Genomic DNA, 17118 nt, shown 5'->3' with positions numbered 1-17118 from the left:
TCATTAAACTATTTTATAGTGGTAATTTTAAAAATTCAATGATTAACTATAAATAGAAAAACATGATTTTTATATCATCAGGTTATAAATCACAAGTTAACCAGAAAATGAAAAACTAGGCTTTAAGGATATAGATCTTTCCACATATCAAACTACAGAGAAATGTAGAAATGACAAAATTCTGCTTCTCGTATTGCTTTCGGCGGTTTTTAACCAGACTTTTGATTCAAGCGAAATATTTTCCTTTTCCGATGATGCTTCAAAAGCTACGGGGGAGAGAGAGAGAGAGATGACGTTCCGATTGAATTTTCGCGTGGAAAAATGATCTCAAAATTCACTTTTTGTAATACCGTTTCACATGTATAACTTTCGTAACATTTCGCGACATGCAGCAACAAACGGGAAATAAAATCCGGCTGCGCGACGCGTGACGTTGTTACGTCTTCGTAGATTGGCCTGTACGTACATGTAACTCGTACCATCGGCGCGACCCCGAAGCTCGTCGTCGCCCTCGTCCGGAAGACAGAAGGGCGCCGACGAGGAAGGTGGTCGGTCTGTATGCAGCCTTATCAATATTATCAGTAGACGCCGCGCGGGGGTGGATGGAGTAGTCGGACAGGGCGACAGGGAGGCATGGTCGTGTGGTAGGTGACCCTGGGTGGGGATGTGATCACCACGCAAGCGCCGACCTCCCCCCTCCCCCCCCCCCCCNNNNCCCGGGGGGGGGATGTGATCCCCCCGCAAGCCCCCCCCCCCCCCCCCCCCCCCCCCCCGTTACGTACCGACGTCGCCGGCGTCGTCGTCGTCGTCGTCGCTGCCGCCGTCGCCGCCGCCGTCGTCGTCGTCGAGAGAGAGACGTCGGCCCGTCTCGCGCCTCCTCTCGCGTTCTCAGTTCTCCGACCGAACACGACGGCAAAACTCGCGAAACTCGCGACACACGGATAAGCCCCGAGCGAGAGAAAGATTCGCGACGCGTCCTCGGGCTCGCGACGTTGTCATCGGCCGTTCGAATCAGCCTTCGAGACGCCCCTCGTGCGCCCGCGACGACGACACGGGGTAGAGGGAGGTTACGAGCACGCGGCGGAGCAACAGTGTTCGGCGACCTTCCTCTGGAGTGCGCCGGCTGGAGACGGCACAGGAGGCAACCAGGTGTCTCCACCGACGACGATAACTAACCCGAGAGGGTCGAGGAGTTCGCGGGGTCAGCGAGAGGGCATCGTCGTGCGTATCTCTGCCGATTCGGTTTGTCGGCCTGGGAAGGCGTGGTGGGTCGTTCGCGTGCGTACGTGCATATACGTGCTTACGATAGCACCGAGATAAGCGCGAAACCACGTAAAGAATGGGACTGATAGTGAAGTCATCCGCGAGACGTGCTGGTGAATCGGAGTATCGGTAGGATAGTTTTGTGAAAAATACGGACGAGATTGCACAGAAGAAAGGGCGAAGTAGTGTGGTTCACTTCTTCGAATTATTATGTGTCATCCGAAAACCTTCGCCGATTTCCCGGTAGAGCTCTTTATCACGGTTTGATCCACAGACGCGCGCTACATCGTCGACTCGCGACCAGCGTCGCATGCGGCGGCTCTCACGGGGTTCGGCGTGGCCGTATGAGCCGAGGGGGGTCCTGGGAGGATCCGCGACGACGGTGGTCGGGCATGGTCGCGGAGGATGAGGAAGAAGTACAAAAATAGCTGTTCCCGTGGTTGAGCGGAGATGCACAGCTGACCATCAGACAGAGCGCCAGAGAGAGAGAGAGAGAGAGAGAGCGAAAAAAAGAGAGAACGAGAGAAGGGGGTCAGAAGAGAGGTAGCGAGGGCGAGAAATACAGGTAGTCGGACATTCGATTAGCGTCGACGAGCGTAGCGACTCGCGTTAGAACGACCAGCAGAGGAATCGATCCGATCGCGGCATTCCACGTAAACTCGACTGCAAACACACCACGTGCCTTCCCCGTCGTAACCGTGGACATCGCCCGTCTACCTCGGACATCGCGACGCCCTTGACTCATCCGCGCGACATCGAGCAGCGCTCGAGCGATCGAACAATCCCGGAGGAGGCTTCGTCCGACGACGTCGTGGAAATGTCCGAGCCATGCGCTTCTCTCAGACGTCCAGTACAATCCGCGATCTCGCTCGTCGCCAAGTTTGACTTCGATTCCATGAGGTCGAACTACATCCGCGGAGTTGCGTCCGTGAGCAGGAACTCCTTGAGGATTGAAATCTCGAGGCCGGTGACCCGCATCGTCGGCGGCCGCGGAACATCCCGAAGCTGTCGCGCTGCTAGTACCTTCCGGCTGCATTAGGTCATCTGCCTCGTGATACCGAGTATCTGTCGCTCCAGCCGACGATAATGAAATATTGTTGGCGAGGCATGACGAATCGCGGCGTGGACGGACGTCGGAGAGTGACGAAGTCAACGTTATCGTAGCTGCTGAGTCGCCGACAACGCGTGACACAGAACGAAGTTCCACGGCCTTAGCCGGGAAGTCGCGAAGTCCTGGAAGTCACCGGCCAAACGGCGCATCCTCCGTTATAAATAGGTACTTTTCTCGCGTGAATCGCGTCTCTTGAAACACACACACGTGCGCCCGCGCGCGAAAGAGAGAGACGCACATTGGAAGTGGCAAACGCGTAGCACGTGCGACACGTATGTCGGCCGTTCGCTCGACCTTCTCCGCGTCCTTGGATCGACGGAAGGTGGAATCGTGACGGTCCGCGCCGACCTTAGATGTATACCTAGATAAACGAGAACTCGGGTCCAAAAGTCGGCGAATAAGAGACACATTGAGCCGTCTCTCCTCAACGTGGCGAAACGCGAACACATACGGACGGTCTATTCGGAACATCGAAGCCGAGCTGAGAATTCCGCGACGGAAAAACAACTATCGCGTCTCTACCGGTGTTCCCTCGGTGACGCGGATGAACAAGCCACCCGATCGCACGTCTCTCTCGCACGTGACCGAAAGAACCAGCTGGATGTGGATTCTTCTCGCTTAACAAGGCTTCGCATCATTTTTTCTTACTCCGAGAAGGAAGCGGACGAGAGGATCACCGCATACGAAGATCCCGCTCGTTCTCCGACCGCAGCAACGAATCTCTCTCCTCCTTCTCCGCGAAGTCAAGTCGTTACGTTACTCTGTCTTACATACGGCTGATCATTATGCTCAACTCGTGCTGTGCTTTTTTCTACCGTGCTCGTGCGTATGCCGCGAGTGTTTTCCTAGTGCTTTAGTGTGTTACACGCGATACGTATATATATATATATATATATATATATATCAAATATATATATATATATATATATATATAATTGATAGAGGGGCCCGGTGTGTGCCCACGGTCGACACGCGAAAGTCTCGGCTACCCAGGTACCTGGGAATCCTCCTGAGATGCCTGTTAGACGAGGTCATGTGGCGCCCAGAACTACGATCATCGAGACCATCATCAGGAAGTTCGATACGCACGGTACGTAAGCCTGATAGGTGGAATGAGCAGCGACTTGAGCGCACATTCGTGTTCTCTCCGTGAGGTCTTCGGGAAATAATCGACGGGACGATTGCATCGCGGGTCACCTCGAGAACGAAAACGCGCTCGGTCGCGGAAACAATCGCGGCAGTCGTTTTGCGCGAACAGCCATGTAATTGCTTCGCGGTCATGTGAAACTGCGATTTTCCCGCGGCGAGATTCATGATCCGCTTCGTTTTCCAACGGCGAGATATCATTGCGTAACATTATGTTAATCGCACGAATTACGACGACAACGGTCGGCCGATACCGCGCTCGTAATTCGCTGTTTTTGTCACTTAAGCGCGGAGAACAGCGCGATAACGCGTGGTTATCTGATAAAGAGGCTCGAGTCTTTTATGAACGTTTATGAATGCAAACACAGAATATTATTTCGTTGAATTATCATAAATTTTCATAATATACTCTCTCGACGTTCCTCGCGACTCTCGACGAGATCGCATCTGCACAGCTGTTCGCGATCATACCGCAACATTGTGCCGCGCGAGTGAGGAATGATTTAAACATTTTTTACATCAATCTCTCGGACGTAATTCCCGCAAAACACGGCGTATCTTCGGGCGTAGGCTAACGATTAATGCAATAATTTCTATGTAAATGTCGTTCGCGCAATTTTACTCCTTGTTCGCAACCGGTTTACTTTAAAGGTCAAGACTTGATAATGTATGCCCTCTTTGCGTACGAGAAACGATACTCTACGACCGAGGGGGAATCGAAGCGTCGGGGAATACCTCGAATGAAATACGGGGAGTGCACAGGCATCGAGCCAGAGGTTCATTTTCAATATTATGTAAAACATCCCGGTTGCGGTGCGGAGAGTATGGAAGGGCTCGGTTAAATGGAGGAAAGGGGTAGCTGCATGTCACAATGGGACAATGCGTGTCACTGGCAATATCACTCCGGAAATGCCTCGAGTCCTTGCGAGAGAAGTCGGTGCGCAAGAGAGGGATCGAATTGATTCGCGAAAAGGGGGTGAAGGGAAGGGGAAGACAGAGAGACAGAAGGAGGAACCACCAAAGGTTTCTTTTATAAAGTCGCGGTTTACTGACGAGAATTTTCCTCCGGGAAGATTGCTTGTTTAGATAAAAATTCGGTACACCTTGTCACACAAGATTGTAGCGAAAGATGCAGACCTTGTCATAAAGCAAATAACGCGATATATATACATACATACATATATTTACCTTCTCCATCGGGCACGATAAAAGCGAAGGAGACGTTTTATTTGCATGTGAAATTAGGTGAACATACGTTCGGCTACGCCCTTACGTCTGCGGCTATGCAGGTGGATTCGAAACTCATGGTTTTGGCGACGCGCGCGGCGTCGGTTTGAAATTTACGCGGAGCACGTAACACACTCGCGCAATTCGACAGTGTATAGCTCAAGGTTAAACGATCGAATTATTATAGGCGGCATGAAAATTATTTCATATTTATGGTATACGTTATTATAGTACGTCTAACGAAAACACGATACATTCGTAGGATGGAACTCATTGCCATAACGAAATGTTAATATATACATTCGCGCGCAGTTAATATCGAACTTCTTTGAATTTGCAAAGAAATTTGCGTTTAGTAGCGGAACATTGCGGACACACGTTGAGTGAGGAACAGCTTGGGGAATTATTCTCTCAAGCGTTTTGATATTTCTAAATACTTACGTTTCGTCGAACGTGAAATAACGTACCTCGAATACTGTTGCGAGATAAATCCCATCAGCTGTTTAAATGCGATTCCGCACATCGCGTCCTCTCAGGAGGAGGATCTGGTTCGAATTAAATCCCTCAGAAAGACCGTGGAATTCTTTGAATAGGGGATTAGTTCGCGCCGAATTTGGCCTCTTGTTTTCGCAGAATAAATCCACTATTTGGGAAAACGTAAGGAGCGCGCGAAAATAAGTACGAAGTAATTTAGAGATACGTATATATAAATTTTACAATACGTAGTCGTCCGGCGCCCGTGGATATTTTTAATTATTACAAATGGACCGAACGGGGCCGCGGGAGCTGGCTCTATTGGCACGCGATAGATTTCACGAAATTAGACACTGCAGCGGCCACGACAAACGGGAAGGCAAGGTCGTTGGTCGTTAATGTAATTGAATAATTTCGAAATATCGGCTCTGCCTTGACTCGAGTCGTTTCCAATTTTCTCGTTTTGATCAAAAATCGCTTCGCAACTTTGGCAAGCGAGATTGCTTTTCTTGCGTCGCAAAATAAAGAAGAATTCTCGGCTGGTTTAATTCAATAAACGACGTTGTACAATGCGGATAACGTCGCGCCAATTAAAACGTATATGACATTAGTTCCATTTAATCGTTAAATGAATCACTGCAATTCTCTCACGGGCGGTGAAGCTACGTAGAGCGCAGGTGTTTACTTTATTGGCGCACGATAGAAAACTGAAACGCGTAATGCGATTGGAAAATATGTATTGGATTTCTAACATCGATATCATCTCGGTAACTTTTACGGTATTGCGACGGCCGACTTTTCCTCTCGTAGCAAGAATGAATTTATTTTATCTTTGTTGCTCACAGCGTTCCCCTCGATATGTAGCGACCAAGACAAATCTTACTTATATGCACTATTCCGATCAGCGATCTTCTCGTTTCATTAAAACTAATAAATACGATATCGAAGAAACGACTTTGTAAAATAACGTAAATTAATAATATTATTAATGATCTTTATTAACGGGAAAACCTTTTAATATACATAAGTAATAGTAAAAAAAATCCATAAACGACAGACATAATTATAATGATAAAAATAGGGAACAATATACTAGCAAAATATAAATTAAATATTGATTACTACCCGGAAAAAAGTTTGTATTAACCAGGAAGAGGGAACAGCTAGATGTATTTTGATTGAAAGAAACAAAATTTCTGGTTATAAGAATCACATTTGAGTCGTAAAGAAAACTAGAAATTCTGTTTCTTTCAACCAAAATGCTAGTTGTTTCCTTTCTGGTTAATGCAATCGAATTTTGTTTTGGTGCGTAATTATCACGTTTACATGAAAAGTTCATGGTGTATGATCGAATTAACATCATTGATTAAGTGAAAAATTCATCGGATTTTAATTATGGAAAAGATCAGCTTCCGATAACCCAAGAAACCGTCTCGAGTTTTAATTATGGAAAGGGGACCGGTTAATCTAACAAGAAACCGTCTCATTGAAGAAACAAGTACCGCAGCATCTGTAATACTTTGTATGCAAGAAATAACTTTCGCGAGAAGCTGACGTTCGTCTTGTGGCTTGGACAATATCGCGATATTCTGCATGTACTCCTGAAAAGTGACTTTGTGTCATCGTGCCGACAGCGATCGATAAGACGCTTCGGATTCATTCAATTTACACTTCTTTCCGCACGACTTGCTGACGTTCACGGAGGAAAATTGGTGCGACGAAATCACGTCCGACAAGTTCGCCCGCGGCAAGCGCGGCAGGGAATGCGTGTGGTAATAGGCATTAATGCGATAACTTCTCTCCAGGGAAGACCTTCGTGCGCCAATTTATATAATAAAAAATATGTATGCCGGTCACAAGTCGCGGCTTCTAATCTGACGTCTCCTCTACAGCGCCGGCTGTCCGTTTACCCCTTTTTCTCCTTCTCCACCACTTCTTTCTATCTCTGTTTTTCTCGTCACTTGCAAGTGTCTCGTGACCTAACGACCCTTACGGATCGTTCCGTATGTTCTATATGCTTCAGCTGTCTACTTGAATGGTAATCGACAGGTTGCGTAGCCGATCCATCTCACGCTCGCAAACAACGAGAAAAAATTACGCTCGCGCCGCGCCGCAAGAAAAAAAGTAATTCGGCAATTCTGAGACAAGCGTGGGAGTGTCGACGTGAACTTCTGTCGCAAACGGACGACAATGAACGCCAAATGCCGCACGATTATTCTTTCCGTGCGTGTGATCGGCCGGCCGGTTTTCAAGCCGGCTGAGCCGACCCGACTTGGATCTCGCTCCCCTTTATCTTAGGTCCCAGAGGACACACTTGACTTTTTTCCCTGCGATAATAGGGTCTGCAGACTCGATAGAATTTCTTGGAGTTCCAGGCGCTATATCTTTTCGACCTTTAAATGCAGAGGAGGTTCCGTTGCTCCGTTATCGCTGTAAATGACGACTGGTGCATAAAAGTCCGCTTTCATCACAATTGTGGCTCTGTCTTTCGGAGTGCCGTCCGCGATGATCGAAAGCGCAGAATGCAGGATACATGCCACGAGGTACGGCTTTATATCGTCCATAAAGTTCTATTCGTACACGGAGTCGTATATACGGCCGTCGATTGCGCGTATCTCTCGTTCGCGACGACAGTATCAAACCGTGCTTTCCTCGGGGAGTATCTAAATCATAAATCGCGATAAGATATCGGTTGCGCGAATCGCGAGTAAATTATGAAATTACAGTGCCGTGTCCCCCGCGAGGGATACCGATCGCGTTCCTACGTACACCGCGCCATTCGTGTCAAGGACACTCGAGTTCGTTCGGCAAATATCCCGAAGCGTGCTCGCATACGCAGGATACTGCGGAATGGAAAGCGAAGCCGACGATGCGCGACACCAGGAACCTGGCACGGGCCTTCCTTTTCGTGTACGAAGCTATTAAAAGTCGACAATTGGGACTGCGGCGCTTCTCTTTCGTTGCTCGCCGGGCACGACCGATAGCATTGTGGGTGGTTTTACAACCGTCCTTTATCTCAGGGCTACTTAATCTTGTGGAACAATAAAGGCGATCTGTCATTCCGATTCGTCGACTATATAGACGCGCGCTGTCACTCGCGAAAACGTCGCTCGCGTGTTTACGGTCGAATTAAGTCGGCGGTTGATTTATCCCGTTAATTAAATGTTGCACGGAATAATACGGCGCGATTTCACCTTTTCGTCGTGTCGGTATCGATCCACGTGTCGCATCCGAGATCATTAAACAGTCGTTGTGCGCGGTCGTGCATTAATGAAATATTGTCGCGACGACTGCGACCATCAGTCGCAGGAACGGTTTTGATTAATTAGCGTTAACACGGGCCTCCTCAGTATTCTTAATATAAGGGTGAAACACACGAAAATTGTAGATCCAATACAGTCGGTTACACCCGGCGCCGGCGTAATTGACTCCGGCCGAGGATAGGGCCCTTTACATAGCTACTTGAAAGTCCTCCCGACATTCGCGAGTGCTAAAAGTCACCGTTACGGTAGATCAATCAGCCACTTAAGTCCCACCGTTTTCCAACCCCTTTGAACTCCTCGTTCGCGTCATCTCGTCTGCCGAGGCACTTTTGCACATCAAACGTTCGCGCCATGCGGCGCGCGGGACTCAAAAATTTCCATTAGAGACGTTGATTCAACATGACGCGCGTCGGCTATGGTCGGCTATGGCCGATCGCGACTCTCGAGGACAATCAACTGATTCACTTTTTCTTCTTGCCTTTTCACGCGAAAAGCCGCGACGAACGTCGTCTCGTTGTCCGTCACCTAACTTTCGATGTTTCTCAACGCCGAAGAGCGAGATTATTCCATAATTTTGGGTTATTGCGCACAACACACTTATTTAGTTGAGTCAATTGAATTCTTGTTCAGTTATGTGCAAACAAATATTTTGCTTGTAATACCGCTGCCATCCAGTCACATTTTGTCACTTTTTCTTGACATTAAAAAATTCACTATCATCGAAAATAGATCATTATAGTCGCTTTTTTCCTGAGCTGCCGTAAAATTTGTCAAATATGAGCATTCTATATATATTTGTTTACCGTCTCTCTTAATACAGTTGCTTCAAAAGCGTACTTGTATCATTCATGTCCTAGATCTTTCCTCACATGAACTTTCGAACCGTATTATGAAAAGAACTCACTATATGTTAAGTTATCCAAAGATAGTCTTGGGAAGGTAAAGGTGTTACTTTTTTGCTTAAAGGGCTTTGGTTACTCTCACAGTTTAACAAAATATCATATTTGATTACTATTTTGATATCTGGGAGGTCATCTTTCTTATCAAGAAGCAGTCACTATTTTGTTCCAGTAACTGGATGGCAGCACTGTTATAAGAATAAAAGAATTAATAAGAAGACAAAAAAGGCTGATAAAAAGTATTAAATAAAAAGTTAATAAGAAGAAGTTTAGTTCTTATAACTAGAACATTTGTTTATCCATATCCAAACAAGAATTTAGTTGATTCAGCTAAATGGGTTTCTCAGTGCAGTTTCAAATAATTATAAAAAGTTCTCATATACGTGATATTGGGGGTTTTTTTTCCTGGTTGGCAACTTGCGCTTGACCCACTTTTGATCAAACTCTTTCTGTTGCTGCAGCTTGCGATGATGGTTGCAATTGGCGAACAATCTCTTGTCTCCGGCGGCGGTTCGAAGGAGATGAGATCTCTATAGCGCGCGTCGACTTTCGCGACGCGCTGATTCATCAGTCCGAGTGGACCAGGGTCGATTAGATTGCGGGACAGCCTCGGCTGACCCACTTCTACCCCGCGCCTTTCGAAAAACGGCGACGTGCAAAAAAGTAACGAGCCTACGTCACGCGCTTTGATCGTCTTCCTCTTGCCCGGGAGCGCAGGGAAGCTTCCCGATGACAATGACTCCGGCTAGTTGACGGAAATCACGATGAATCGCCGGCGGATTCGCGTGATTTCGCGCGTGATGCGCATACATGCTCGCGCCCGTTCGCGCCCGTGCGTATAAATTCGTTCAGAAACTTTGGACAGTCGCCAGGATGGATATTTAAAATTCTCTACGGTCCTCGAGCATCCACCAGGCTTTTTTTTGCGGCCGCCGATGGTTCGCGACGATAGCGATCTGTATATCACGGACGTGTGGCACGAACCGATAGCGAGGATACATTTTCTGATGAAACTCATCGTCCAAGCGAACATGTCCGATCGAATGTGCCGCCATTACGTATCTTTATTAGTTAATTAACTAATTTATATCTCCGCGAGTTTCTTTCGCAGCAATATATTGCACATGTTACATTATTACCGTATACTGTAATGTTGACGTCGATAAATACTGAATATTCACATATGATCGAAAGCGGAAATATAACTTTTCGCGACATTTAATCATCGCACAGTCGTATACATCTCGTGTTCTTCTACGATATTTTATATTTCGCACTGTCTTCTACATTTCTCGGATGATCAGAATAGCAATATGTGTTCGGCGCCGCGACGCCGCGGCGGCTCGCGTTTGTGCCCGACGATCATTGAGAGAGTGTTCTATCACCGAACTATTTTTCGCTAACCTCGACCGCGAGACTCACCTCGATCAGCGATGCTCGTGTATCCCTCGGCTGTCTCAGCTGCGTAGTAACGTATTTACTAGTATCACGTTAGTACACTCTGAACCTATTTTTAACTCCGGTTAAGGTATTCGCGGAGTCACCTCGCCCACGTGACAAGCATATGTTTGTCGTCAGAAAAAAGTTCGTTCTCCTGGATATTCTTTTGGACAAGAAATAAATCCGCCGAATTCCACCGATCGTCCTCCGCATATTTTCGCGCGCCGGGTCCCTTTATATTGCACTTTCATATTTCGACGCGATATCGAAGAGGAGGGTCCAGTCAAACGCGTCAATCACCGAGTCGCTCGCTCATAGGTTTGAAAGAATTCACGCGCTCAACGTACGGGTGCTGAAAGATATTTCCGTGTGAAAATAAACCCGGGAAGGGGGGAAAGTGAGCTCTCAAATTTGCGTAGAAAAGTTATTTTTCCGGGATATCGCCGCATCGACACAACTGTCCGCGACGAAATGTTCACTTATTTATCACAACAGTCACTCGCTGAGCGTTCCATACTATTTTCGGCGTCTTATGTAAGCATAATGACACGCTAACTAACATTGTTTAATTTGGCACTTAACTAACGCAACTCGAGTTCGTGCGTCCTCGACTCACGTCACGGATTCGGCGAAAGAAAAAGTGTGTCTCGAGGAGAAGGCGAACTAGATCCGCCATACCGAACGGATCGTCGTTAGACCTTCGCCGATGTTAGATGTAGGATTTTTGTTTCTTTTATGCACCGTCTCGCTGCCACCAGATGGATCGGCTGTTTATTTTGCTCGATCGTACGAGAAGCGTGGAAGAGATCATTAATTTCGGTATGTTTCCCTTTGCCAGCGGGATGCAACCGCTTTGAAGATTGCGTTAGTACGAGACGAATGTGCCTGCATATGTTCAGCGGCGTAGCAATATTTACATTTCACGCGGTTTCCTTTGCGGGCGTCAAAATTACAATTTTCACTCTCAGTGCACACACAGAGACGTCGACCGTTGGATATCACGTGGCCCAGCGTTTATTATGAGAAAGTTGTCTGTGAATGAGCTCGTTATGCATTTATAATCTGCATGAAATAAATAACTATACTTCATAAGCAACAATGAAGTTTGACGAAGAGTCATGCAAACGAAGTGTCGTGTCGGATATGAGAATTTTCTATGTGCGAAAGAATGTCATTTTCGTATCTTATCCGTGCATCCTGGAAGCACACGCGAAGATTCCGAATACATCTCGCGGATTAGTTAGGATACGCTGCTGAATTCGCGGACTCACGCTTACCAGAAACGCTGTGATTCGTCCGTCACGGTGACTTTGATGCAGTCAAATCGCTTCGGCAGGCCCTAATTATTGCGCACTCCGCAGTTTGCGTATAATTTCGAATTTCCATGTAACGCACGCACGTGCGTGTGTGTGTGAGAGAGAGAGAGAGAGAGAGAGATCACGCAGTCAAGTTTATTATTTCTCATCCGATTCCCCTTGAATCCGCCTGTTCTTTATACGGGATTGGACACACTTCGGGGATCGCTAATGTAGGTCATAATCGCTTAACGTCACGCGATAGACGCATCTGCGTTTTTTTTTTATCAGACATCCCGACGGCTTATTTTCCTTCGACAAAAGTCGGCGGCTCGATACATGGGGATGTCGGTGTTGTTTCGTGCATCTTGATGGTATTCGCGATTCTCCGCACGGGATCAAAATAAACCGGTTTCTGCGTAAAACGAAATCACATGTTCAGCATGTAGTCTTGAATCAATCTTGTATACACGGCCGGCAAGGTATCGACGATGTTTCGACGATAAAGGTGTCAATTATCGGATTAAAATCCGCCGATAGACGTTGATTGTCATTTTGATTTAAATCGATGCCGTCGAGATTCCGCGTGGCGTAAACGCGATTAACATCGAGATACCTTCTGCCTTCGTTAAGCTGCAAGATAATTTCACGTATCTCGCCTAACGATGTATACGAACATAAATATTCCGATGATGTTTTGAGTTAACATCTCGCGGATCTTAAAGTCGTTCATTCGTAGAACTTCTATTTTCTTCTGTGCCCGCGAGTACACAGCGTAAACAGCGTTCTTGGCAACGAAAACGAGCTGCATTCTTTGCCGATGTCCTCTCGTGGACAAAACACAGTGATGAGTAACATCACGGGAGAAAAACGTGGCAAACCATCGAAGGTGTGATCGGTCGCTCGTTCATCTTCGTGGAAATATTTGCGCTCACACCTTTAGAAAACACTTCACATGATGGCGCAGTTTGAGTTTTGCCCGGTAAACATTTAACGTTATTTCTCTAATTAACAATAACGATACTTTTAATCCACTTAATTTCGTTTTGTAGTAATATCTCCTCTAATTTTCAAAAATGGAGTTACGTTTTCCGTTTTAACACTGATTACATATGTAATTTAGCAAAATCTTTGATAAATCTCTATGACTTTGTTTTTGCTCCTTTATTTTGGTATGTTTGTTTTGATACTCTCGTACTTTTCCGTAAGCGAGTTATTATGTCTTGAGCCGACGAGTGATGCACAAACTGCAATTGTATTTTTTGCTGTTATGTAAGACAATGGTCTACGAGGACGGGAAAAATCTTACGAATGAAAATGAAAGATTTTTTTACAATGAAAATTATCTCTGTTTTTCGACATAATTGAATTCTCTTAATTGAATGCTCTTGGTTCAGCGATGCTGCTAGTTCCCACAGCTGAAAACTAACTATACATATAACTGAAAATTAATTACCAGACCTAGTTTTTAACTGTGGGGGCTAATTCTTTTTTCCGTGTGGGCAGACGCTCTCGACAAAAATCACTTCAGGGAAGGTATTGAGAAGCATCGTTAGATTAAGCGCATTTAATTAAGAGGAGATTATGTCGAAAAATAAAAATAAATTTTCATTGTAAAAAAGATGATTTCGTTTTCACTCAAATGACTTTCTTCAGCCCATCTTTGTATATAATGTTAGAGATTCTCCACTGATTCTCAATTTTAACAGTTACAAGTTTAATATAGAGTCCAAATTTTGGACAATGTCTCAGAAATATCGGTATCACGGCAATTTTACACATTTACATGCTGGCAAGATTGTTTCCAAAAATTGATTAGAAAATCTTTGATTAAAATTATAACGGTACGAAAATGGAACGACCCATGCAATAATGCACGGGACACATTTCTTTCACGATGAAGTTATCGGTTAACAGAGGACTCGAACGGCCAGCGGTATCGAAGGAGCGCGATCGACAAGAAATAGTACTTATAGTTAAGTGACATCCTTGGCAAAGGTCCACAAGCACTGCCGTGGCTAACGTGTCATCGATGCGAAGTCGCTGCAAATTCTATTTCTAGTCTACGGCCGATAAACTTGCCGATGAGCCGCGTTAAAAAGACGCCTAGGTGGTGGTCCTCGTTTACGTCCCGACTTTCGTATTTCTTTCTATCTCCCTCTCGTTTTCTCCACTTTTCGCAGAGCCTGCTCGCGTTTTCCCCTCCGTATTGGAGATCAAGCTATCGAAGCGATTCTCGTCTTGCGAGAATTTCCACGGGGTTATCGCGATGATTTCATCGCCTCGTGAGTTTTCCGCGCAGCTTCGATCCCCTTAAGCAGCAGAACGATGAGGCTTTAAGGAAGGAAACTATTGCCCGAGCCGGGAATAAAAATTGAAGTTCTGCGCTCGGTGAAATGCACGGGAGAGCGCGCGAGTATATTTCCGTTAATGATAATAATGCGGAGCGCACCGCCGTTACATTTGTAACGGCGAACGCAATTCACATCTCGTTAAGTGCTTTAATTACATCCACGCGAATTTAAAAGTACAAGTACTGGCGAACGCGGAGTGAAATGTACACCCCACATGAAGCGGTGAGTACTTACGCGGATGATAATGCGCGGTTATATAACGAGAGAGAGAGGGAGAAAAAACGACACCTGAAACGATATAAAGCGGGTCGCTGCGTTACAGATTTTTTAGGACAAGCTTCGTTAAACTTTATCGTCGCGATACGTATTATTTTATTTTCTGTTCTACACTCGTACGCGCGCGATATACAAATTAAAACGCTGCACTTTTTTCAGATATTTTTAATTAGCGGACGAAAAATTACCTCAACCGGAATTTCTCGTTATTTGAGAAAAAGAAAAAAAGGAAAGGTAGAAAAAATTAATGCGCGACGGCGCCGTGTCTCCCGAGGCTTAAAGTTAAGACGCACCGCTTTAACAAACCGGCAGTAACCGCGAACGTCACGCTCGCCATCGCAATTTCGTCGCGTTATGCAGATAGAAAAGTGTTAGTAATTAATCTATCCCGTGACAGCGAGCAATGGTTCCTCGCTAGTCGGAGCGCGGGGTGCGGTATTAATAACGATAAAAATGCCTCATGCAGAAGACGTTGCGTGAAATGAACAATGTTTCTCCCGGCTAACGAACGATAGCCTTAAATTCTTTATTCAGATATCACACTCGGGCAGGCTATTTCGGTGCATTCGCCTCAGATTATAATCGAGGAAATGAGAGCAAAGTGGATTCTTTATAAAATTACTGCGTATATAAATTTCGGAATCAGTATCGCGTCGCCGGCACTTCTAATCCCTGCCTGAGGGATATTATGATTCTAGGAGAAAAAATATAGGGTCGATATCGCGATGATGTGGTATTAAAAATCAATCCGTCTAAGGGGGCTTTAATTAAGAGATGTTGATAACGTGTAACAATTATCGAGGAATTTCTTGAGCGACATGAAATCAAAATTACACGTCGAGTAGCATTTTAGTGTAACGTAATACCGTGTCGTATCCCGCTCAGGCATCGACTAAGAGGACCTAGTCACGCAATATTCAAACTGATCGCATTCCAAACGCTTCGTAATATTAATTAGCTTTATCATCCGCCGCTACCGCCAGACCGAGCGAAAAATGGACAATCGATGCGAAGAGTAGCACGACAGCGTGCAATAATTAATCCGTTCGTGGTATCTTTAATCGCGGACGACCTCGGGAAATCTACGACCTGATGATCGATACACCGCGCCTGCTGTTAGAAGGCAACTTGCAATTCCACTCAATTATTACGGTAAAATATTTCATTAGAATCGGCTTTTTCGCCTGGTAAAAATTACGAGATCCAAGATAAATGGATGATTTACGGTGAGAATCTTAATCCCGCATCGCGCGCGTACGATTGCAAAGATTAATTTCTTTTTTATTTTGTTTCTTACACACAGATATATACTTCAGTGAAAAATGTTTTCTCGCGGCATGCCATTTTCCGGTAACATTTCATTGCAAAAGATCGTTATTCTCTCACGTGTATACCTTCTGATGACACGAACCGTTTACTTGCGATTACACATCGCGATAATTCCACCACTTACGTCGGCGTAACGGCGGAATACCTTGTCAGTCCAGCCGCGAGGAAGGCGCGCGGTGATAGTAGCAAAAATCACGGGGAGTAATTCAATAAGACGTAATCCGCAGTCGTGAACGGAGTGAAACGGTGAAGAAACAGAGTCACGCAATATGCGAGGGGATGTTGTTCCGGACATCCGGCGACGCTGATTAACTTTACACGGGCCGCGTCGTATTTTCAATTTCAGCTTCATTAAACCCGATTGTCCTTCGCAGAATGTTCAGGTACGTAACACGGAGGAATATGAGGGCACACCGGCGTGATGGCGCCCGTGGCACGCAAAGCAGTTCGACGCTTGGCACGACTGACATTTCTGCTGGATTCTGGTGCGCCATAACGCCAGACTTGAAATGCACTTGAAAATGGTCGCGGCGCGTATTAATATCTCGATCGCGCGCTAAACCCGCCGAAATATTCGGCGAGCGTGAACGCGAGAACCCGCCGTCCGCGTGAAAGCCGCGATCGCTCGCGCATCGAATCCGCAGCGACGCGCGCGTCTGTAATTAATTCCCCGTGAGAGAACGCGGCTGCAACGACATTCCGGCGCGATTGCGCGAGCCGCGTAAGAAGTCTCTTCGTGTTTTCGCCAGAAGAATGTTTATATCGTTGCAAAAATAGCACTCGCGAAGGGTTACGCATTTGTGCTCTTAGCACACGGCGGCATGAATCAGCGCGAATCATTTATTTATTATCAGCAACAAACTGCTACTAACTAACGAGCCCAAAACTAAAAACATAATCCTTGGCTCTCTTAGATATGTCAACCTTTTATCTGGTTGCGCACTTGGAATAATTGTCAATAATGTTCAGATTGAGCACTTCGGGTCAATTAAAAGCCCAGATATCACATTTACCGACACCTTTGTCTTCATATAAATAATA

General features: G+C 46.0%; 1 protein-coding gene across 16 annotated transcripts in view; it reads left to right on the top strand.

Moving 5' to 3' along the window:
* LOC106743890 (potassium voltage-gated channel subfamily H member 6) overlaps positions 1 to 17118 on the top strand; it is a 114799-nt gene that overhangs the window by 1444 nt on the left and 96237 nt on the right. For 12 of the 16 annotated variants that reach the window (XM_014618157.1, XM_014618159.1, XM_014618156.1 and 9 more), the window contains exons 1-2: positions 832 to 3196; positions 3317 to 3464. The exons of 1 other annotated variant lie outside the window; for it this stretch is intronic. In XM_014618157.1, coding sequence (XP_014473643.1) covers positions 3389 to 3464 — 76 coding nt within the window. In that variant the 5' untranslated portion in view covers positions 832 to 3196; positions 3317 to 3388. Of the gene's footprint in view, positions 1 to 831; positions 3249 to 3316; positions 3465 to 17118 lie in introns of those variants that run through there. 3 more of the 16 variants (XM_014618149.1, XM_014618148.1, XM_014618161.1) reach the window with 3 other exon arrangements.

Source organism: Dinoponera quadriceps, unplaced genomic scaffold (assembly GCF_001313825.1).
Source record: "Dinoponera quadriceps isolate SergipeBrazil2010 unplaced genomic scaffold, ASM131382v1 scaffold1070, whole genome shotgun sequence".
Taxonomy (NCBI): Eukaryota; Metazoa; Arthropoda; class Insecta; order Hymenoptera; family Formicidae; genus Dinoponera; species Dinoponera quadriceps.
Note: the sequence above shows the minus strand (reverse complement) of the source record. Positions and strands in the feature narration are given on the sequence as shown.